General features: G+C 41.1%; 1 protein-coding gene across 4 annotated transcripts in view; it reads left to right on the forward strand.

The window, feature by feature from the left end:
* MTA1 (metastasis associated 1) overlaps positions 1 to 24,221 on the forward strand; it is a 70,828-nt gene that overhangs the window by 29,923 nt on the left and 16,684 nt on the right. For all 4 annotated transcript variants that reach the window (XM_085231494.1, XM_085231492.1, XM_085231493.1 and 1 more), the window contains exons 8-17: positions 1,581 to 1,680; positions 3,038 to 3,226; positions 4,287 to 4,361; positions 11,175 to 11,233; positions 16,626 to 16,741; positions 17,545 to 17,696; positions 19,257 to 19,446; positions 19,833 to 19,922; positions 21,200 to 21,352; positions 22,531 to 22,566. In XM_085231494.1, coding sequence (XP_085087620.1) covers positions 1,581 to 1,680; positions 3,038 to 3,226; positions 4,287 to 4,361; positions 11,175 to 11,233; positions 16,626 to 16,741; positions 17,545 to 17,696; positions 19,257 to 19,446; positions 19,833 to 19,922; positions 21,200 to 21,352; positions 22,531 to 22,566 — 1,160 coding nt within the window. The remainder of the gene's footprint in view (positions 1 to 1,580; positions 1,681 to 3,037; positions 3,227 to 4,286; positions 4,362 to 11,174; positions 11,234 to 16,625; positions 16,742 to 17,544; positions 17,697 to 19,256; positions 19,447 to 19,832; positions 19,923 to 21,199; positions 21,353 to 22,530; positions 22,567 to 24,221) is intronic.

The following is a 24,221-nucleotide window of genomic DNA, read 5'->3' on the forward strand; positions in this document are numbered from 1 at the left end:
GGCACTGTGGTCAACATAATAAGAGACATTACTTTTGAAGCAGCCCTTGTACTTAAACAGATACATGTAGGGAAATAGCTGAAAGCAGGGAGAAGATGATCTCTACCAGTGATGCAGGAGAAGAGGTGGAGGAAGCTGGAATATCTCCAGCAAAGGATTCCTTCTGCTTATGGGACCCTTCAGCAAAGAGCTTGTTTGATCCAGCAGCGTTGATTCACAATGCCACTCAGCCACATGTTGCTGTGGTCTTGGTGTCAGGAACACTCAGTAGGAAACTAGAGGGTGGAAGTGCCTCATTGATGGGGGTTTTGTGTGTAGGTTGGTTTAAAGTGACCACAGAGCTGCTCTGTGATGACAGTTTCCACCTTGTGTAGGCTTCTTGGTTGTGAAGCTGCTTCTAGCAGTTGTGGCTAGAAGCAAACCAAGTTGCCTGCTTGGTTTGCTGATAGAGCCACATGAGGCTGCCTGCTGGAAAAAGTCCCCAAAAACATCAGTATAAAGATTGCTTCTACCCAGAATCAGCAAAGTGATCCAGTTTCTAATTAGGTACCACGAAAAAAAAAAAACCTATCAGTCCTGCAAGCAGGGGAGCTGGTCAAGCAGGAACAAGGATGAGTGAGTAGGAGGCTCGGGAGAGAGTGAAGTCTGAAAGCACCAAAGCCTTGCGGGGGTGGCTTTGGCTTTTGACCAAAATCAGATATTTGATGGATTACTGCCTAAGTATTTACCTTTTTTTCTTCTATGCACTCAGCTAGTCAACTAGTCTGGGGAAGTGAACAGAGTGAGGGGGTGCTGGGGGGGAATTGATTTTTTTGTTGTTGCTGTAATTTCTCAGAGTTCAGCTCCAGTTCACTGTGCAGGAGTGTTCCCAACTGTGTGCTGCACAAGCAGCCAGAGGAGTGGGAATTAGTGGAACCAGCGTTCCTTTTGTAGCGTTCTCTAGCTCGTTTCTTTAGGGGTAAAATGAGGAGCCTGGGAATTGTGGCCTTGCAAACAGGAGTGGCTGTCATTGGGAAGTATTTGAGAACTGCTGTCCTTTTACACAGTCTACTTATACTTTAAATACTCTTTTTTTATATATTACAGTGCACACAATAAATACATGTTTACAATATTATACTATGTCATACTTTTTCTACAGCTTTGGAAAATGATTGCTGCTGCATTCTTTTTTTCCTGTCATATCTTGGCATCTATCGACGTACCTTTGGACAACGCAGTGCCCCTCAGGCTGCCGTTCGTAAAGCTCACTTGTGATCACTCTCTTTTAAACTTTAATTCAAAAGTTTGTGTTGAGAGACAGAGGATGAGATGGTTCAAAACTGCCCATTTGGGACCCATTGGAGTCCTCTGCTGTTTTCCTGCCTAAGCCTGTTTGGTCGTATAAAGTGAGCACAGCTGAGCATTCGTAATAACAAACCACATCTGAAGAGAACGGTTCCTGGCTCAGAAGTAGTGCCAAGACATGTAATCTTGTTACTGAGAAGTGGAGTCTGCTGATCTCAAAAAATGTTGGTTGGGTGTTGATGTTCACGCTTGCTTTGCATGCAGAGTTAATGCTCCGTTGTTATTTCTTTCAGGTCCGTTGGTACATTTGCCCGAGCACTAGATTGCAGTAGTTCTGTCAGACAGCCAAGTTTGCACATGAGTGCTGCAGCAGCCTCTAGGGACATCACACTGGTAAGGTTTTTAAGTGGGCCTTCAGTTATTGAGGGATGTAAGATAATTCACCTTCTCAATATAACAGTTGGCAAAAGGAAAGGGGCAGATGGACTGTAATTGTGGCCTGCTGTGAACCAGATCCTTTGTAAAGGAGCCCTTTATTTACGCTGAAGTAAATCTTTCTGGCTTTGTGCCTCCTTATGATCCGTCTTGGGTAGCTCAGAATTTTTATTTCTTTAATGTTTTGACCATGCTTCACAGCCTATCTCTTATACAGGCTTAGTGAGTAATGGTCTTAAAAAGAATCCACGTGCTTGTCTGCAGTGTTGTAATGCCAAAATACCACTTAACACTTCCCAACTGCCACTGCCATCCTTGGGCAAAATTGTCTAGGGGGAAAGACTTTGTGGTCAGATAAGAAATTTCAGTTGATGGAGTTTTGAACTTTGCTTTAAAGCACCAAAGGAGTGGTGATTCTGTGAATGTTTTGTAATTGTGAAGGATACTTAATAGAGAGGAATGGGAAAACTGAAATTTCTATGCTAGAAAGAGTTGAGTGGAAGTGTGAATAAAACTTAAAAAGTCTCCAGAGTGCTGTTATCAAAATCTCACCTCATAACTGGTATAATATGAAATCATTTGTAGAACAAACTCTAGGATAAAACACTGTCGGTTGATTATGCATGTGCTCAAAGCTCTGATAAGAAAGAAGACAAATAACATCCTAATTAAAACAACAGAAATAAAGCCCAGCTTTCATTTAAGATGAAATTCCTCACTCTCAGTTTGTTCTCCCCTCTTGTAAATAACAAATCACCATCAGTTGTAGCTCAGCTTTCTCATGAATAATTGCTCACTCTCAGGAGTAATTCTTCCTACTCAACTATTATATGTAACTTAAATCCTTTTTGGAGTTTGTGACATTTGGGGCAAATGTGTGTGTGCTTAAATATTTGTTTTTATATGCAATTTGTGAGGATTATTTGACAAAAGAAGTGCATGGCTCAGTTTATTAGAAAATACACCTCCAGTCCTCTATCTTCATGTTCCATCTGGTGAGTGGGGCTCTATCCCCTGCATTTTCTTAACAGTAGTGCTGCAGTGGTGGTGCTGGGGATTAGATAAAGTAGGAATTACTCATATGCAGATGCTCACATTCCAAAAATCCCACTATTTTTAGTGGACATAAGACTTGTACGCTGAAAATTATCTTGAGTCTGGGATTGGAGCAAGTATTTACTGTCTTGGTGCAGATGTAGTACACTGTATCCACAGATAACACTGCATGGTTTCTGTTACTGCTGTTAAATTGCTAAGTGTTTTTCCTGCTGGATGTTTGTTCTTACCTTTATTTCTCTCTTTTACAACCATGTAGTTCCATGCTATGGACACTTTGCACAAAAATGTCTATGACATTTCCAAGGCGATCTCTGCGCTTGTGCCACAAGGTGGGCCAGTCCTGTGCAGAGATGAGATGGAGGAGTGGTCTGCTTCAGAGGCAAACCTCTTTGAGGAAGCACTAGAAAAATATGGAAAAGATTTCACTGACATTCAGCAAGATTTTGTAAGTATATGAAGTGGGGGCCTGCATGATGAAGCTGATTCTGATTGGGGATAGAGCGGGTTTACTGCTTGTCCGCACTGAGTTGTTTTTCTTCATCTTGAAGAAGAGGGCTTTGAACTGGTGGATGTCTTGCAGTAAACCAGGGGAAGACAAGCCTCATGCTGAAGGCAGCCTGCTGTACAGTCAGAATTTCAAATCACTGATGATTGATTTTTTCCTCCAGAAATGTTAAAGTAGTCTGCTTGACTACAACAGAGTGGATACTAGCTGCTGTAGAGTAACGTGTTTGAAAGAGTACTGAGCCTGGAACATGGAAATGTAGTCACTTTTATATTATCTCAATAAAGGGTCTTCTGAAAGTTAGAAAAAGGAATCTTGGGCATCCGTGGGAAGCGTCCTGTAGTTTGGCCAGATCTCCTCCATAGGTATTCAGCCAGCAGATTGAATGGAGCACTGTAGGAGAGCCAAGTTGCAGTGTATCATTTTCGACTCCTCAGAACAAAACAAGTAGTGTCAGTGTTGCTTGTCCTGTGCTCTAATCTTTTAGATGAAGGGACTTGGAAGCCGCACAACACTCTATAGTCCTGCTGAAAGCCTCTTGCTTTTCATGCAGAGAACAGAGCTGGCATGGCATGTTTCTGTTAGTGGTTATCATTTTACTTTTTTTTTTTCCCACTCCATAGAAGTTTTGCAAAATAGAGCTATAAGACTGTCATCATGATTCTTAAGCTTGAGTCTTTGCTGCTCAAAGCAGCAAGACTGTCTCAACCAGTGGGCTGTCTTCCATGTTGACTCTGAATGGTTTACTGTGAAGCCAATGCAGTATGAAGATTTACCTGTAATCTGCTCTGCTTCTACACTATTTTTTTGAAAGGTCCCATTTAAAGTGGGTGCCTTGATGTCCTTAGTTAATGTCTGAATCTCTTATCTTTTTTGCTAGCAGGGTTAGTAATTGCAAACTCAGTTACAAACTGTCTGCCAGAGGAATTCTGTGAATTTTGGTGAAGCTGCATCCAGCTACCTGCAATGACTGTTGCTTTTCCTTTATGTCTGTCCCTAGCTCCCATGGAAATCCTTAACAAGCATAATAGAGTATTACTATATGTGGAAAACTACAGACAGATATGTTCAGCAGGTAAGAAAGTCAGAATCATCTCTTTAATTACAGGAGAAGCTGCTTTACTTGCCACTGAAGCCAAACGTTGCTGCTTTACTCCTCTTTGTGGAGTTGAGGCTTTCCAATAGGTGGATTCTGTAATCATACAAAGTGCTAATCCCTTATCACTGAATTTATCAGCTATCCTGTAAACGTGTGAAAGTTCCAAGCCAATTAAAATAGCAGCAAACATTTTAAAATGTCAAAGCCACGTTTACATCTGTTTTGGAATGAAATAGCTTGTGGAAGTATATACAGTTATTCTCTGCCTGTGTAACCAAGTTCAAGGACAGCAGTAACTTCAATTTAGGGTTTTTATGGAGGCAGTAGTTCGTGTACCACAACTGTCATTATTCCCCTCCACTGCCTGCCCGTGACTTTGATTGCAGCTGCACATGGTCTCCTTCACGTAAGTACTGCAGGGTGTTTGGGAAGCTTTGGTGGCTCAAATTCCCAGACTCCTGATACTTGAGAATCGACTTGGGTTGATGTTTACAGTCATTTTTATCTCCTCTTGTTTAAATACAAAGGCTGCTTGGTACCTTGTGTAATGAAGGCATGATGCAAGAAGAATGTAAAAAGTTGTAGAATAACAATGGCTGAAAAGTACTTAGAATATTTAATAGGAAAACTAATTAAAAGGGAGAAATGCATAACGAATTGTTAATGGTAATTATCAGTGTAATGTTTAGGCACCTATTTAAAGCATTAGAAAAAGTGTAGTTACGGAAACATCCCACCTTAACTTGCTTTGTTAGGTGTTCAGCCTAGGATAAAGGCTGGATGCTTGGGACATTGACCAGTATGTGGCTCGTGCTAGATTTGGCTGTCAAGATCTGCAGTGCAATTTTTTTTTCCATTCTCTTTGTGATTGGAACACTTCAAATTATGGAGGGCTCCTCAGGACAAATCAGAAACCTCTTTGAATAAATTCTGTATTTCAGGGGGTTTTTTTGGTTTTTTTTTTTTTTTGTTTAATATATTAAGCAGAATGAATGCTTGCATCCTCGTTCTAATATTTTCCTGAATTCATTTCTTGATTAAAATTTTTCTTTCCTACAAAGAAAAGCACTGTAGGAAAGTAGGAGACCATCATGGAAGCTTGTGTAGTGGTGAAAAAATGTGCCAAAGTACTAGTTGCATTTTTCTGCTTGTTCCAATTTCTTGAGCTTTCCTATTACAAAGACAAAATTGCAGAGGGGATAGTTGCATGAAAGTTTGATTATTTTTTTCTTGCAGCAATAAAATAGTAATTAAAGAAGCGCTGCAGTTTCTTGTATTGTTTTGCTGCATTCTTCTGCAGCGAGTTTTCTATCGTGGTTGTGCTGTTGTACCTCACGTGTGCTGCCCAGCAAAGTACAGGGAGTGGGATTTGGGGAAAACTTCCAATTAGAGGCTGTGCACTTAGGAGATAACGTGAGTATAAGGTGAACAGGTAGAAATTGCAGAACAGAGATACCATGTCCATTATGTTTGAACTGAGCTGAAGACCTCGTCTCAAATTCCCAGACTGTACAAGCAAATAATATAATAAACATTTATAAAAAGCCTGGGAGAGCTGTCTGTATATAACCACAAATAAAGCATAGGAGGTTTTATTTGCAATAATGGTGCATTGCATTTGATATGTTCAAATTCTTTCACAAAGCACAACTCTCAACACCGTTTTTTTTCCAGTGTTCTGTCTGTGTCAGTTCTTTCCTTAGTCTAACAGCACAGAATGGTTCTGGGCTTTATAGCACTTCTGTACACGAGATATTGAAAATGTGCTACATAAGGGTATGGCCATTGTGTATCTTGAGTTGTTTCTCTTTCACTTGGCCTCTTCTTAAGGGGGTGTTAATTTATCTTTCAAGTCTGTGTGTTATTTCCCCACTCACAACTGCTAACTTGCTCATTCTTGTAGATTCTTCCATGCTTAGAAGCATTAATTTAAGCTGTCTGTTTTTGAGAGTTGCACAACTCTGTTGGGAAGGCTTTGTCCCAGGTAGACTGCCTGCTTTAAAACCAGCTACCGAGAAGTGTTTGCTTTCTTCCGTATTTCCTTTGAGAATTTCTTGGATCAAAAAAGAAGTCTGTCATATCCCTGAAGAAAAATATTATCTGTGCCATGAAGGAAGCTGAAATTTGAGTGGACTTGAGCAGAAAAACTTTTCTCAGGACTGAACAAAAAGTGAAGCGCGGAGCCCTGTGCAAGCTTAAAACTAGAGCTCCTGTAGTCAGAATATTCTGGAAATAAGTAACACAGGATGCTACTGATTGAAGTCCTAGCATGCAGAAATGTCTGTGCTTGTGTGGAGGGGAAGGAGAGGGCTGCTTGGTACACCTAGGATGGGAAGGTGTAACAGCACTTCCTTGCCTTGTGAATAGGCTGATGTGATTGAAAAGGACGCAGAAGGACTTGCTTCAGAGCATGGATTTCCTGGATTTCTTACACACTGATTTACATTTGTCTTGAGCTACGCTTTTGCTTTTGGTAGTTATTGGCATAATTAAAGTTAAGTCACTTTGAAGTGGAGATCTAGCTCTCCAAGAACAGATCTGCTAGAAGGAATGATTCTTCCACTGCATTGTTGATGGGCTGCTGAAATTCCACACATTGTTCTGTCAGAGGAACCTTTTTGGAGGTGGCCTGAAGAAATGCAGTGTCCCATGCCTCCTGGGAATGCCTTTTTTAAGTCAGATTTCACATAAATTGATTCAGAAGCAGCATATATCTTTGGTTTAAAAAGATTTGAACTGACATCTACTTTCCTGTGGACTATTTTCAAGAGCAATCTGAAAGCTCTTTAAGAGTTGTATGGTGTTTGGGCATGACTGTTATCATTCAAAGTGCAAGTCAAGCTCTGAAGTCGTTGTGTGTTCCAGGATGATGTCCTTGTTTGTTTGTTTGAAGATCTTTAATGCTGTTTTGTGTATCGTGAGGGGAAGTCCTGTAAACTTCCAAGTGTAACACTATCCACCTTTCTGAGAGTGAAAGACTTAAGTCTTACTGCATTTTCATTTGTGCTTGAGGAACATGAAACTTCAAGAGGGAGCTCAAACATTACAAATTCCTGCTCTGTTCTCTTTTTATTATGTAGAAGTGCTATTAAAGTGCTGCACAGCAGAGATTAAGTAGGAAAAAAAGAACTGGTTTCAAGGTATGAGGAGTTGGAAAAGCAAAAACGTAAAGGAGGAGATGGAGAATATGAAAATGCCAGTGAATTTGACAGCTTGAGGCAGGGGGAGCTCTGGTAGATCTTGATGCAGATAGATAGCATCTTTATTGAGGAAACCTAACCTTTGTACCTAGGCAAGAGCTCTGAGTGACATCCTAATGTCCTGGTATTCACGAAGTACTGCGTGCTAGCAAAGTAGAAATAACATCAGAGAAATGCTTTTCCACATACGTGGGACATGCTGTCCCCAAACACCTCCTGTTAATCCTGCAGTATCCTGGAACTGGAGTAGTTTTGGCAAGCAATTAACAGAGGCTGGAGGTATTGTACAGCAGTGCTGGAGGAGCCCTGGCAGCTGGAAGCACTTCTGCCACATGCATCATGTCCTAATTACCTCCCCGTGCCTCCCAGCAGCACTGGTGTGCTCAGGGTATCAAGGGGGAAAGATGAAAAACTTGGATTCTCCTAAATCCAGAAAGCACAGGCTAGAGAATATTCTTTCCCAGAGTGAACTAAAAGGGGCTCAATATTTGAGATGCCCCCATTCTGTCTGTACCCAGCTCTTGCACTGTGGACCTTGAAATATCCTCTGCAGTCCTGGATTTCTTCTGTTACTTTCTCTTTATGAACACTCATTCTTTTGAAAATGGTTCACAAACATTTGTTTGCTGTAATGCATCACATTTTAAGACTTTTCAAGCTTAGTGGGTAGAATGAAAGATGTTAACGCTGGGCTGTAAAGAGGACAGGTGTTTGCACTCACTCATATACAGTATTTTAATGGACTTTTAATTCCTTAGTTCTGGGGGAGATTTAAGAAAAAAAAAGTATATAATATCTCCCTTTAGTAGGGAAAATGTGATGAGGATGTGCTTAAGATGGATGGATATGCATATGTAAGTTAGAGATACAAGATCTCATTTGTGTCAAGCCTCTAGAAGTTACAAACAGGATTCTTTTGTGGATGGGAACGGTAAGGCACAAATCCATTCCTAACAGGCGAAGGAACCCCACAGAGCACTTCTCTATGGGGAGTCATTCTTGTACTTTCTGCTGTCAGTCGCTGCCAGAGAGCAGAGGCTCCTGAAGTCTGCACTATTGGTCATCTACAGCTACAAACAGTATAGAACCAACCTCTCCATATCCAGCTCGTTGTAAGGCTTTCTGGAAGCCTTCAGGCGTCCTGGTACACTAGACTGTAATAAAGGCATGTGCTATATGAAATGTTTGGCCTTGATCTCAAGGCGGCTGAAGCCTGAAGCTGGGCTGGGCCCGGGTGACCTGCTGGTAGCTCAGAGCTTGCACTGTGGTCATCAGTCATAAACCAAATCCAGTGTTACCATTCATCATCCCTTCCCTAAAATGTTGCTTAACAGGCTAAATTAACTGTGTCTCCAAGGCAAATGACTTTAGATTGCAAATAGCAAAATAATTCTGCTACTGGTAATGCTTTGTGCTTGCATGAAGCTTTTCCATTCATAGATTTCCAAAACTGTCACAACATAATGACTCTAGCTAGTGCCCTTGGGAGCTTTAATCAAGAATACTGCAGTTTCCCCTTCCCTCCCCTTCAATTTCCAGTAGAAATCTAGTGGAAATTTAAAAATCAGAACAAACGAGTTCTGTACCAGTGAAAGTTCCCTGAATTTCCTGCTTTGCCCTCAAGGAAATGTGGTTCTTGTACAAAGTTCATCTAGCAGTAATGGAAGTGTTTATCAACATTTGATGTTAGGCTTCCTTGACATCTTCGTTCTTTGGTTTTTAAGATGGGTTGACTTTTATTTGCTGGAAAAGGGAAAGGGAATTCTTCCAGAGCTCAGAGAGCTCTGATGAGGGACTTTCAGGCTGTCAAATGGAGAACATGCTTCAGGCTGCCCCTCTGATCAAAGCAAGCTTTGTGCTTACTGGAAGCTTTTACTTAATTGCTTTTACATGTGACCATCACGTCCCTATAAAAAGAATTTATATATTCCCATGTTCCACTTTTTTTTTTTTTTTCTTGTGCTTCTTATTTCTATGCAGATGCTGACATCTGCTTTACAGTTATTATTTTCTGAGAGTGTGCCTTGAGGCTGTTCATTTAAAAAAATAGTAAACAAATTGAACTAATCTGTTTGTCTAGAATATGAGTGAAGCTCCTGGCAAACACTGCCCTGCTGGTTTGTCTGGAAAGCATTCTCAGGGCTTTATGCAGACTGCTTTTACTGGCCTGGGTGTTGAATAGCGTGGGCCCTCAGTAGGGGGTTGGCATAGAAGCCTCCAGAGGTTCTTTTCATAGAATCATAGAATGACTTGGGTTGGAAGGGACCTCAAAGATTGTCAAGCTCCAATCCTTCTGCCACATGCAGGGCTACCAGCTTCCACATTGAATACTAGACCAGGCTGCCCAGGGCCCCATCCAACCTGGCTTTGAGCACCTCCAGGGACAGGGCATCTTTCACCCTAAGTTTATTTGGTTTATGTAAGGAGGACATTTTACTATTTAATGAATGTGAAGCTTTGAGTTTTGAAAGGAGTTCCTGGCCAGTTAGCAAAGCTCCTGCTCGTTGTCTTCTTCTGCCTTGTTGTTTCTTGTGCCATATGCTTTGTTCAAAGAAAGGTCCACTTCCCATTGAAAGGATCCTGTAATCCACCTCCTCTGGAATCATGGATGGAATGGCTGTTTGTTTTTTTTGTTTGTTTGTTTTTTTAACCAAAATAAGGCTATATAAAGAGACAAATAAACTTCTTAGTGTGCTTCCCCATGCTCTGAAAGGCTATTTGTTTCGTCTGTGTTTTTCCTTGAACGTATCTTTGTTATGCTCCTTTACATCTTCTGGGAAATATGGTTTTGACCAGGAGCCACTTGTTTGGTATAGTTAAACTCTTTTTTAACCCCTTCGATGTTCTCTGCTACCTGACTGCAAACATTCGTGCCTGGAGTTTGTTTCCTTTTTGTCTACAAGGGGGTCAGTCATGTGGTACTTTGTACAGAAAGCTTTTTGCCTTTAGGAATTGAAGCAGATGGGTTGCCCAAGGCTGATATTTAGTGTGAAGTGATTACATACCATCATTACCCAGCAGTTCTGTCAGTTCTGTGTCAGTTCTTAGTTAAGCTGGTAGCCTTTAACAGAAAATCTCCAGCTGTGAGTCAGTTTTCAATCAGTTAAAATAAGAAAAATAAATAAGAGGACCATCAACAGAGTCTTTCCTTCTAACTCAAATATGATGGAGTAGATATTTTGCTAGGCCTGCTCCCATCCAGTTGGTGTGCATTACCAAGGAGGACTGACATGTCACATCTGTCTCTGCAGGGGAAGAGAAAGCAATGTGGAAGGAACAATGTAGGAGTTTGTATTGGAGTGATTAGGAGAGGAAAAATTGTCCTGAGTCATTTGTAGTCTTTCTTTTTTTATTTTTATTTTTTCAAAATGCTGCGTGCATAGGCAATTAATGCCCACAGTTGTTTCAATGTATGTTTTCCTCTTTGAAAAGGACTTTGTGGTAGCTGCTCAGTGAAAGGAACACTTACTTGCTTGTTAATAAGTGCTTGTGTTTTTACAGGTGCATTATATGACTCCAGGTAAAATAGCCCTTCTTTTCTTTTTGTTTCCCTAACCTTCTTTCTGATGTTTTTTTTTTCTTTTCAAAGAAACGATTGAAAGCAGCAGAAGCAGAAAGCAAGCTAAAACAAGTGTATATACCCAACTAGTAAGTATCCTTATTGTTTTGTTCTATTCTATTTCATTGTGTCTGGGTAGTAGTTTCCATGGCCTGTCAGTGTTATATATTAGCTTTAATTATATAATGAGAGCCACAGTCGAACAATGTCAGAGAATTACTAAATTAGGTTACCAATATAACGAGCCTTCTGCTGATGCTTAAATAGGCTTGAGTTCCTTTTTATTATAGCTGAGCTCATGCTAAACACCCAGATGCTAATAAACAACTCGGAGCCCTGTGGAAGAGAAGATGATAGCTGTAGTATTTCAAAGCTGGTGAGAACAAAGCAGCGCTCCTCCCAGCGTGCCTCTGCTGCTGCTCTGAGCGTACAAAGGGCTGAGCTGTTCCCACGAGCTGACCTCCTGCTTCAGGAGCACGGAGTGTTTCCTCCACGGGTAGCTGAGGGCTTTCCCTGCAGGGCTTTCCTGGTTACGTTGCTCTGCTGTCACGTTGCTCCTTTTTCTCATACCGTATGCTTCCTGAAGCAGCCATTGCTTGTCTTCTGACTTCTATATTGACTGTGCTACTGGGGACTTGCTAGCAGGTCCATACTGTTATGCACAAACAACAGTAACAAATAATAATAATAATAATTGCATAATCCTAATGCGTCTGTTTTCCTTAATTATTGTTAATATCTCCCATGTGAATTTAGCAAAGTATAGGTGTAATGTTCAGAGTGAAGCCAAACAGAGCTCTTGTCGTGCCATTTTTCAACAGTATTGCCTTTTTCTGGGGGGTGTTGCTGTGTATGGGGACACTGGACATCAAATTAGATGTGAACTCAAAATGGGCTAAGCTTGGAAAGCAAAAGCCAGCGTAATTTGGACTGCAAATGCAAAAGGTTATTGCAGATGAGAGGTTGGAAGTCTTGTGTTGATGTTGGATTATAATGTGTGCATGTAGGGCTTTGTTTCTGAAAGGTTACAGTGCTTATTTGATAATGACTGTCTGGAGTGATATCTTGTCCCTTAGCCCTTAACCTCAGCAAGATAATTCTTGTTGCTATCTAGAAAATGCAATCAAATCAGCAACTTACCTCTCTGCTTCAGGACAAGTCTGTCTCTGGTGTTTATTTCCAGTCACAGATGACTTTTATCAGTGTTGTTCCTAAACTTACATATTAACTGACAAAGTGGATTACAAATTTAGCCTCTCCTTCAATATCCTTTTGTTTGTATCAGGAAAAGTATCAGTTGTGTAGGTGACAATCCCACCTGAATGCTTCTGCTTGGGTTTTTTTGACCTATTAATACCTGCAAATGTGGCAACAATTGAAATATTTCTAAAATTTTACATTATTTCTATTCGAGTTTCATTGCAAGATCTGGCACATGACGAATATATTGCATCTGCGTTGCCTTTTGCCCTAGAAGAAGATTATATTCTTAGCTTTTAAAAGCAATACACAGTGTAAGGATCTAGATATCAACATTATTGATTTGTCTTTATCGTGTTACTGAGCCCATTCCTGTTTCAAGGCTTGAACCATAACGATCTGCTTGTCACCTCCATAATAAATTACTGGATGTAGCCTGTCACAAGACCTGTGCAGAAACACATCAGCTGATTGAGTGAAACCTTTTCCAGCAATAACTGGAATAAAATTGTTTGCAAGTAGAGGCCCAGGGAGGATATCATTTGTCTTTGGCTTACTTCCAGTGGTAGGACTTTCATTTGTTCCTGCAATGTTAATAGAAAAATCTAGAGCAAAGGGAAGAAAAATAGCAAAAAAAATAATAGAAGCAGCCTTCAAGAGTGATTTGTCATTCTACATGGATATTATACAGTGAAAGATAAGGGCTCTAAGTGAGGCTTTGTAGTTGATATTTTTTAACGTAGGAGTATACTACAAATTTATAATATGAGGAACTGAAGCATGGAGAGACTGCATGCTTTGTGCAGAGTCGTTCATGTGATTGATGTGAGGTTCTCCAGTCCTCAGGCAACATCCTGGATATTGGACATCAGTTTCAGTGCTTCTCCCAGGAAGAGCTCCAGTACTGGGCAGAGATCTGTAGTTGATGTGACTGAACCCAGTGCCTGTGTGTGGCTTTGTGAGGCATTTCTAGGGCTGTGTCGGTGGGAGTGGTGTTAAATAAGGCAGTAGCAGAATCTGAATATACAGGGAGATTCTGTATTCTTGTTCTTTTCATCTTGCCAGTGTGATGGTAGGATTTGCAGAGCGTTCTTCTGCCAGTCTCAGTCATTCTTCTGTGCATGACTTCTGTAGCCAAACTTACTTCTTAAGCCTTTGTGAGAGTCATATTCTGGTTTTACAAATCTTATGGGCATCTTATGCACTTGTTACTTGCTTCTGTACGATGACAGTCTGCTTGTTGAGCTGGTGCTTGTGGGGATTAGGACATCTGCAAATCATGAAGGCTAAGGCTTGCAATGTTTGGCAGCTTTTCTCTTTTGCTTTAATCTAAATGATATCAGCAGGGGAACAGCAAGGGGAGAATGAAGTGCTCAGTACACTTAGAACCTCCAGTCTCTAAAATGCACTGATGTAAAATGTAAATTCTAACTATATCTGTAGATGTAAAATATTGCACATAGGATGCATTGATTTATCTCAGAATCTTGAAGCACTTCCGTGAGCTGTAAATACTACCTCACAAACATTGTAAAATAGGGGAATATTTCCCCATGCCTCTTTTTTAATTTAAGCTAATGGGGGAATTGGAGGATTAGGTCAAAGCTTTCAGTGATTATAAAGGGAGACTGCTTGGCAAGTTGAAGATAATTCCTTTATCTGTTTCTTTGTCATCCTCTGCCTGAGGTGCAGGACTTTTCTCTTTTCCTTTTTAATGATGCAGAGATCCATTGCAGCATGGGAAACTTGGAGATGTAATGCTGTTCTTTCCTGTAGCTGTTCTAGTTAAGAGTGACCTTCAACGCTTAGAAAACGAAGGGCTTTTTTCCACAAAAAGCAGATATTTACAGAAAACCAGAGAGCTGTGATGAGAGCTCGCCTCTCTTGTATGGAAAAGGAATCCAGACCCTTGAATTAGATGCCTAAAGGTAGATGGAGTAAATGTTCCTTACAAAAGATTAAAAACTGTTTCTTATTTTTGAGCCTCTATTTCTTAATTATTCTGTTGCATCTAGCACCATTTCCTTACTCACTGAATCATTTACTGACAGCGTTAAGTTGGTTACTTTTAACTGCTAAAATTTTGTGCCTGTGTTGTTCTGCATGGTTCAGGGCTACCTTTTGTCTGATGGTTGCCTTCTTTCTGCACATGCTTTCTCATCTCCATCTCTTCAGATTACACTGATCTGCATAACACAGCCCTGCAACCTGTGCTTTGTCATCCCTATTCCCTCCTAACAGTGCTCCATTGCAGCTGAAATCCATCTAGGAGGCTTCCACTCTTGATTTAAAAAATGGAAATGATAGTTTACCACCCAGTCAGTATTCTCACTACCTCCTTTACGTTTTTCACTTCAGCTTCATTAATTGCTTAATTGAGTTATTCGTCTGATTCTCTTGTTAATAGCCGGAGCAGGGTTTGGTGATACCAAACAAGTTTAATTAACAAATGATCCACAATCAAGAACCTTTTGCTTCTCACCTGCTGGAAACAGTTGGCCTGATATTGTTGTCACGTGCTGTGAAGCTGAAGCTCAGCTCTGTGGCAGGGCACTTTCTGGTGCTTGTTACAGCTGTGTTGACTGCAGGCTTCCAAAACCCCAACATGTTTGCACACCTCCTTACCAAATGCATGCGTGGTTTGTGGAGGTCATTCATTGCAGAACCTGCTGTGCCCCTGCAGAAATGGGCCTTTACTGAGCCTCACCAGATGCTTTCAAATGAAGAGGAAGACAACCTCTACTGGCTTACAGGGTGGTGTAAGATTTTTGGTAGTTTGTGCTGGAGCTGCAAGGGTCAGTTAACTTCAGAATTTGGTCACTTGGAAATTCTTTGCTTTCTGGAGTCTCTGCTGAGGTGATGAAACCACCACTAATGCTACACTAGAAAGAACTCGTTTGACCTTTTTTCACCAATGATGCTCTTGAAACACCAGGCTCAATGAAAAGCAGTGAATATTCTGTGTCATTTAGATCTGCCCATCTGATGTGTAAGAACGTGTGTTTTCAGAAAGCTCTCTAATAGAGCCCATTTTAAGACATTTCTCCTTGAATATGTGGGTTCCAAAACACTGATTTATTAGGTGAAAACCAAAGAATATGTCCACTCCCTTCATTTTTCAGGTAAGAAGTGGGTGAGATGTAATTGGTGTTAGAATTTGGGCTTGCATCCAGAAGCCTGCCCCACAGGCTGCATGCTTTTTGTTGCTTCTATAGGCTGAGCTCCTTACAGCAGCTTTTGGAGTCCTTGTGGTTTTTGTAAGCCCTCTGTATGCTTCTCCAAACCTTCTCACATGACTCGTCCCATCTTCCTCCACTTCCCCAAAGTCTGTCCCTGAAATATTGATTCTCCACGCTCCTTGTTCCCCCCCCTCGTGCCAAGGTTCTTTTGAATGTCTCCTTTTCTCTCTCTGACAGCTTCCAAAGAGATTCTGTACTCTTCCATCTGCTCTCCATGCCAAGGTTTTGCTTGCCCTTCCGTTTTCAGCTCCTGCCAGTAACTTTTTATTTTCCTGAGTCAACATCTTTAGCAGTGTATAGGGATGAGCAGAGATGATTCAGATGTTCTTATATCAGAATGTATTGACAGATGTTAATGGATTTCTTGCTCAAAGGATGTTAAATATGGGGACTTTTTGCATTTAGAAGAAGCCGAAATGCTTACTGGGAGGAGAGCAGATTATGGATTAAGTCTTGCAAGAAGGTTTATATTCCTTAATGTCTCTATGTGCTACATCCAAAGATTTAATTTGAAGTATTGAGTGTTCTTCTGCAAATTGTGGCAACATGATACAAACCTTTGCAGTAAGACAATGTGAAAATATGTGTGTGACAGTTATTTCTGGGGTTATTTTAGCCTCAATAAGGCAAAGTTTGGTCTTTCTCTGCCCACCTCTCCTCCATCCCCTGTGCTGCATCTTAGAGACTTACATAAAATATCTCCACATTGAGGACAGGGAGAGATCTGTAGATAAGGTCTCTTTGCCAGCTGGATTAGAATGTCTGGGACTGTAATCAGGTTTCCTGCCTTGCCCTGGTTGTTTGTAGCTTTTCTGTGGCTTGAGTCTCTTAAAAATGGCATCTAACTATTATAATATGGACATTAGAGAGAGCGTGTTTGTGAATGTTGGGTTGCTGGTAAGTACAACTCCTCTGTTCAAAGCGACGTGAGGAAACTTAAATCTTCCATTTCCAACATTTTCAGCCATGGTTTTTCTTAAGTCGCACAGGAAATTACATGCCTTGATTAATGTTTGTCCTCCTTTTTGCTTTGTGTTTTAAGTAACAAGCCAAACCCCAACCAGATCAATGTAAATAATGTCAAACCAGGAGTGGTAAATGGTACTGGAGTACAGGCACAGAACGCGGCAGCAGGACGGGCCTGTGAAAGCTGTTATAGTAAGTGACATGCAAATGTGGCACTCGTGCATAGGGAGCAAGTGCTGTGCTGTAAGCAGTAAAGGAAAAGCTGTGTGGTGTGGGCGTGGGTGGCAGAGAAGGCTTTGGAATGGCAGGGGGGACCAAACTTGACATAGCAGCACTTAAGCAAAGTAGTTTTTGAAGTCACTGTTTTTACGTTGCTAAGCATAGTTATCAAGTACATCAAGGTGAGTTAGTAAATGTCCTACATAATTGTGGGTAGCTATTGAGCAGAGATTTCAGTCACCAAGCTGTGAACTTGATGAGTTTTCATATTTTTTTAGTACATTTCAAAATATGGAATATCTCTGTATTTGATCTGCTGCCTGGTACTAATCTACTGAGTTCTAACGCTTGTCCTCCTGTACAGAGAGCCTTTGGATTCTGTGACATAGGACTGCAAGAAGAGTCAAGTCACAGACTTGGCTTATGTTCTTCCATTGTAAAATTAATGTACGGGGAGTTCACAAAATGAGAGTCTTTCATCCTTCCCTGCAGAAATTGTTGTCGACCAGTATTGCAAAATTCAGTTTTGTTGGCAGGAATTTTTCCCATCCTGCTACGTGTTTTTTCTGTTCGTGTTTTAACAGGGTTTTGTGTGTAATTTCAGTGAAATAACAATTAACACTGGTGATGACTGTAAAGCCAATATGAGGTTTTTAAGGTCTTTTTGCACTGTCTTTATGATGTGGGCTTTCTTTTGTAACGGTTCTAAAGAAAATAAGCTCTGAAAAGCTCTCCCGTTTAAGGACATATATAATTTCCACCTTTGTTATCTCTAGCCACACAGTCTTACCAGTGGTATTCTTGGGGTCCCCCTAACATGCAGTGTCGCCTCTGTGCATCCTGTTGGACGTACTGGAAGAAATACGGTGGCTTGAAAATGCCAACTCGGTTAGATGGAGAGAGACCAGGACCAAACCGCAATAATTTGGTAGGTGGCAGCACAACAGACCGCTTGATGATCTTGTCTGGGAAGCTTGGTGCCGTGATTTCTAGCTAATTGTTTGCTGTTCTTAAACATATAACAACAAAAAGAATGCCTTCAACCCCCATTGTAGTCCATGGGTTTGATATTTCATGGCTTGCAGAAGCTGGCACGTTAACTTCAGCTGTCTGTCATTTGTTGCCAAGTACTGCCGCAAGGAGAAAAAACACCGGGTGATTTGTTTAGCAAACTAGCCATCAGTTGCCCAGCATAACCTCATGGCAAGAATTGGGATACCAGCCCATGTTTCTGATAGTCCATTTCCATGATTTTTGTTGTGGGGGGAGGAGGACTGATTTTGCATAAAGGCATTTGTTATTTCCTGAAAATCATTCCCTTTCCCAAGGCGTTTTCAGAATTAGATATCCCAGATAGCTAGTAGCTTTCCAGAGATTCCCTGTCTTGTTTTTCTGCTTCCTCCTGTTTTGTTAATTAGCCCTCCTTTCTTTTGCATGGTCTTTGAGTAAGCGTTTTGAGCTTCTCTTTGCCTGTGGCATTTAGTCAAAGTAAGCTCAAAGCATCGTAAGTAGAGTTGATTGGAAAGAGTATCTGCATCCCTACAGTGGCTATGGACAGAAGAATAGTGCACACTGCATTCTGTTCTTTGATTCTTTCTTTTCTATCTACTAGTTTTGCTCTCACTGCTTTCTTGTTCTGTTTCTCTCCTTTCGTCTCTTCTATTTTCCATCTGAAGTGACTTAGGTGCAGAGATAACCACCAGCTTTTATCAGCCCTGAAGCTCTTGTTAGTTAAAATATATGTAAATAGTGTGAGAGGGAAAAACCTTGTTCTTCCCAACCTGGGATTTCCTTATTTTCCTTACCCATAGGCAGGTTAGCAAGGAGATACTGCTTCAATTATTTTATTGGTTTGCTTGGGTGCTTTTCATGAAAAAGATACTGTTTTTGCTCTCTGTTGCATATAAATGTCATTCTGTGTTATTTTTTATTACGTGTAGTGAACTCTGGAAATTGATTCATTGAGTTCAGAGTAGAAATGAAAACAAAATCCTGCAACTTTGAGAGAAAAATGTTCTCTCGTGCCTTGAATTTGCTCTGGGAGGTGAGCTTGTGATGCAAATTGGCCGTACAGCTACTTTTGATTTTCCTTTCCTTCCTACAAATGCTTTGTTGTAAAGAATTTGCATTATGTATCCAGAGCAACTCTAAGCACTCAATGTTTGAGAGTCTTTTCATAAACTCTGTAAGCACTATGATTGCATCCAGCAACTTCTTTAGGACTGGCTTTTGGATCCCCGCTTTAAAATTTGGAACAGTCTAGAAGTAAATAAATCCCCATGGAGAGAAAATGTTTACCTCCATAAACCTCCTTTGAAATATTTTGGAAAAAAATAACAAACATTGATGGCAAGATTTGGGAAATGGTACACAGCTGTGCTGAAAATAGTTTTGTCTGTAACGCTGTTTCTTCTCATGTGATATGATATTCTTTATGTTATTTTTTCTGCTTTTTAAGGCTCCCTAATAATTATTTCTTTCCTTTTAGAGTCCTCATGGTGTGCCAGTGCGAAACAGTGGAAGCCCCAAGTTTGCTATGAAGACACGACAAGCTTTTTATCTCCATACAACAAAACTGACAAGAATTGCCAGACGTTTATGTCGAGATATCTTACGCCCCTGGCACGCTGCAAGACATCCCTATCTGCCTATTAACAGTGCAGCAATCAAAGCAGAATGTGAGTGGTGATGCAGCTGGGCACCTACTTGCAAAGGGCAGAGGGGTTCTTTGAGATTCCTTTGCTATTGAGTTGCAGTTCCTGCAATTGCCTGCAGTTAGTCCTCCCACAAAATCTGGCTAGACTTGTAGAGTGCTCTACCTGATGGCAGGCTAGACAAATAACTTTAAAAATTCATGAGTTTGTGTTTGCTTTAAAATATTCTTGTTTGCTGTTACCTTTGGCGTTCTCCTGTATTTGCATCTTGCTGCTGAGACATGCATGCATGCAACCTGTAAGCGCTCGTTTTGATTGGAAAGCTCTCTCAGAACACCTGAGTTATTCACGTAGCTCTGCTACAGTATCTTAATCTTTTTACCCTCTAATTCTTTCTCTTTGTTTTACAGGCACAGCACGTTTACCAGAGGCATCTGAAAACCCATTGCTATTAAAGCAAGTGGTTCGAAAGCCTTTAGAAGCAGTACTCCGGTATTTAGGTATTAAAACAAACCACCAGCAACAAAAAACAAAGAAGCAAAGAGCCCTACAAGCTAATTCTGCTGTTTGTTTTTCCATTTGGTTCTCAATTTGGATGCTTGTTCTGGGTTTAAAAACAAACAAACAACAACAAAAGATGAGAAGGTTCCCATGAACTTGTCCTTTTTCCTTTTCCTGTTTAATTTGACAGACCTGGTTGCTCAGCAGCCCACTGGGAGCTTGCTAAGCTCTATTCAGAGCTTTTCTTAAGCGAGGCAGAGGGAAACAGCACTTTGCTGTATTCTCTGATGCATGCATGGACAAGTTACCCTCTGCTAATGCAGGCGTGGATGTAATGTTTTGGGAACAACTGGTCAGTCTGTTCTTCCTATTTTCAAGCTGTCTGGAGGCAGCACAACGGGGTCCTCCAGGGAGACTTTCAGATGTTGCACAGCGCTGCTCAGGTTTTGCACAGCTTGTGAAGCACAGCTTGTGAAGCACAGCTGCTGGCTGTTCCTGTGCTGGAGCTAGACAATGGGGCATATACTGCCATTCATCTTAACTTTGTCATTTTTTTCCTTTTTTTCCCTTGTTTTCTTGAGTACCTGGGCCTCTCATCAGCTGATCTCTGATGGAGTATTAATTAGCTCTGTCATGACATAAGAGCTCTGACCACAAATAATTTTCCCTCGTCCTGTTGGTTGTTACAGATATCCTTAAGCTGTGTCTTATGTCATTACGGCAGTCTGACCACAGAAATCTAGCTTGGACCGTTGTACTTTGCAGAACTCTTTCTCAGCCAGAAGGTTGAGTTCAGGCTCAGTATTCTTTATGGTGGTGGCTCTGAATCCTCACTTCTTTGACCAGTTAAAAATTGTATATTTACAAACCTTGCTGAACTGGTAAAGTTGTGATTTGTGCAAAGTTTAGGGGTCCTACATGACTGCCCAAGTAACACAGAGCAGTGCAGAAATGATACCAGATTACTGGAGAATAGTGTTTGGGGAATATATACAAAGTGTTCTTATAATCAACTCTTATTTTAAGATGATAACATGGAACAGTGGATACTATGACATTAGCTTTAATATATTTGGTAGAAGTGAATTTCTAAATATAGTAAAAATGATTTATATTAACAGCAATCTTCAGTCAAGATTACTGGTCGTAATTTTTGTGGTAAGCTTTTGTGTAAGGGAAGATATATTTGATCACCTTGAAAGTTTGCAGGTTGCTTCCAGCTCTGTAATTTCAGTATCTTCATTAATACAAGTAACTTCTTGCTGTTTTACAACAGAATCTCATCCATGTCCTCCGAAACCAGACCCTGCAAAGAGCTTATCCAGTTCTCTCAACAATCTGACTCCTGCTAAGTTTACACCTGTCATTAATAATGGGTCCCCAACTATCCTGGGAAAAAGAAGTTATGAACAACACAATGGAATGGATGGTAAATATTTTTCTGCTGTGTGTCCATTGCGTGCATAGGCTCCTTATTCTGTCCTTTCGGTATGCAGGGATATTAAGATTGTAGGCATAAGTTCAGGTTTTTATTCTTAGGGTTGTATTTTCTTTTCCTTTTGTAGAAGTTGCATCTTCCATTTCTAGTTTTGGCTATGGCACATGGTGCATGCTGCCTGGGTGGTGTGTATACACAAGGTTACCTACCATGTTGGTGGAACTCTGCCTAGCTTTACCAACCTGGCAAGTGTGGCAGGGGGAAACTTCCCTTCTCTTTTTATTTTTTTATTTTTTTGTAATGAGTAGTATGAAGAAAGCCTTAATAGCCATATCCAGTGCTATTTCCTTTTACTCGCGAGGTTTGCAGGTTTTTGATTTCTAGGTAGTAGCTGTGTGTTTCCCAGGTGACTCTGTAATGTGTGGATCACCTGGGTTTCAGACAAGCTCCAGAGGCTGTGTGCCACTGTGAGAGGCAGGCTGCTGCTTAGGCAGGGCAGGCAGAAATGCCAGACGTGGTGTGCCACAGACCTGCTCCTGCCTTGCAGTTCTGTTGGCACTGAGAACCTCTGATCAGTGGAGGCTGGGCTTTGTCTCCCCAAGCGTAAAAGGCAAAGGGAAGGTGTTTGAAGTAGGAGGCAGACACAAGATATTCTGGCATGGAATGCAGGGCTCCTTTCTGAAGAGCTGCTGTTGCCTGAGAGTGCTGGGAAGAGAAAGTGCAGTCTTTTCCTCAGATGATGATAAAAGGGCCTATTGAATTCAAGTGATCTTAACAGAAGTGAAAAGATGGAGGGGTAGCTGTCCTTAAAAAGGGAGTGGAACTTTAGCTTTATAGTGGCTCTGAGCAGGGAGAGAGATCTCTGTTGTCTGCCCAGAAGTGAGCACAAGTTAAGTTAACGGATTTTTCCTTGGAGAGAAAACAATTATTTCCTGCTGTGTGTTATTCCTATAGACTTAAGCTGTCATAGTAGGCTAATATTGCAGAGAAGTTTTGATAGAGCTGAATAGAATCTCTCCTTTTTTTTTCCTTTTATTTTTAACTTCATATGATTACAGACATTTGATATCTTACTGTTTGTGTTTTAACATTAAGAACTTATAAAACTGCTGTTGTTCAGGTTGCTGATGTGATATTTTTCTCTTTTCTGTTCACTTGTGCTCTATCAGGCAACATGAAGAAGCGCCTGTTGATGCCTAGCAGGGGTAAGACCTTGAAGCTGCGCTCAGCTTATGCTAGGACAGTGACTTTTAGTTTCATCTGCTGGCTTGTCTGTGCTTTGTGGCTAATGATGCTGTGTGTACATTCTGTGTTGATGTCTGTGTTCCTTGGGTAACCATTTCCACCTGTGGTTATGCTGCTCACTTTCCAAGCTTTCCACATGCAGATAAAAAATCATACACAACCGTACTGAAGTCATGAACTGATGAATAATTTCTTCACTTTGACAGTTTTTAGCAGTTTTGTGGAACTACTGAAAGCTGTGATGGTTAGTTTGAAACTAGCTATTGTTTCACTGTTTGACTTCTAAGAAATCAAAGTTTCTTACATCCTGAACTGCTTTAAATTCACATTGACCGAAAGAAACAGAAGATGGTATTTGCACCAGGTCCTAGGCTCAAGCCTCTGTCTTTTCTGTTGTTGAGTGGACAGTCTCACCAAGCTGAAGCTGTCTGCATGTCCTCTACTTGCAGTAGAAATTACAGCTTTTTTTTTTTTTTTTTTTTTTTAATTTTATTTCTGTGGGGGAAAAAAAAAACCAAACCAGCCTGTTTTGACTAAAGAACAGTCCTGAAGGCTTTTGTTTGGGATAACGCAGAAGAAGTGCATGTGATGTTGTTTGTCCACGGTCAAGCAAACAGTCAATCTGGAATAGCTGGGATATACAACGTGAGACAGGCAAACACAAAAACTTAGATTTAGGCATTAAGTGACTTGCACTGCATGCCCTGATGTTAAGCTTTGTCTGTAATGGCTGGGATAGCAGATGACTGTTACCAGTATATGTGTGCATGCATGCAGAAGTGCATGTGGAGAATACAGCAAGGCTGAGGACGGTGATCTTTGTGCTGTCTTGCTATCCTTGGGATACTTTGTACTTTCTTCCTGAGTTTTTAATGTGCTTCTCAGTTTTGGGAAAAATAATAGCACTCTTCCAACTCAGTCAGTCTGGCTTCCTCAGAAGCGTGTCCAGTTAGAAAGGAGGGAGCTGGGGAGTAACTTGAAATGTCCACAGCTTCTGGTGCCTTATGGCCATTTCTGCTGCTCCTTGTTAAATGTCCTCATTAGGAAGGTGAGAGCCAGGGTGCTTAGCAGACAGCACGCTCCTGAAGGATGGAGGCGTTGAGGCTCAAAGGACTGAAGAAGAGCTCACCCTTTCCCTCACACTGTCCCTGTGGAAAGTGCTGGATTTCATACCCAGAGAACATTTGCTTGTTGTAAGCAGAGCACAGTTTTAGGGAAGCACTTGCCCAGGCTGCTTAGAATATGTATTGCTCTGAAGCATACATGAAGTTGTGCAGGGGCCATCTCTCAAGTGCCTGCTGCTGTCTGTTCCCAACCAGCCACCAATTTGTTCACGTTACTGCTAGGTAACTGAGTGTGATTCAGATCCATGCTGTTTACCTGCTGGGGTAATGAGTGTTAAAGGAATGTTGTGAGCAGTTCAGCTGAGGCTTGTTGGTTGGGATTAGTTGTGAATAGATAACATTTACCACTCTGCAATTTCCACACCTGGGTTGCTGGAAGCTTTGCTGAGGTGGAGCAGAAGAACCACCTGCAAAGAAACAAATCTTGAAGAACTTGCATTGAGATCTGGTGGGCACAAGGAATTGGGTGGTGAAAGTTTGGTTGAGCCAAT

Source organism: Meleagris gallopavo, chromosome 10 (genome assembly GCF_905368555.1).
Source record: "Meleagris gallopavo chromosome 10, MGAL_WU_HG_1.1, whole genome shotgun sequence".
NCBI classification, from domain to species: Eukaryota; Metazoa; Chordata; class Aves; order Galliformes; family Phasianidae; genus Meleagris; species Meleagris gallopavo.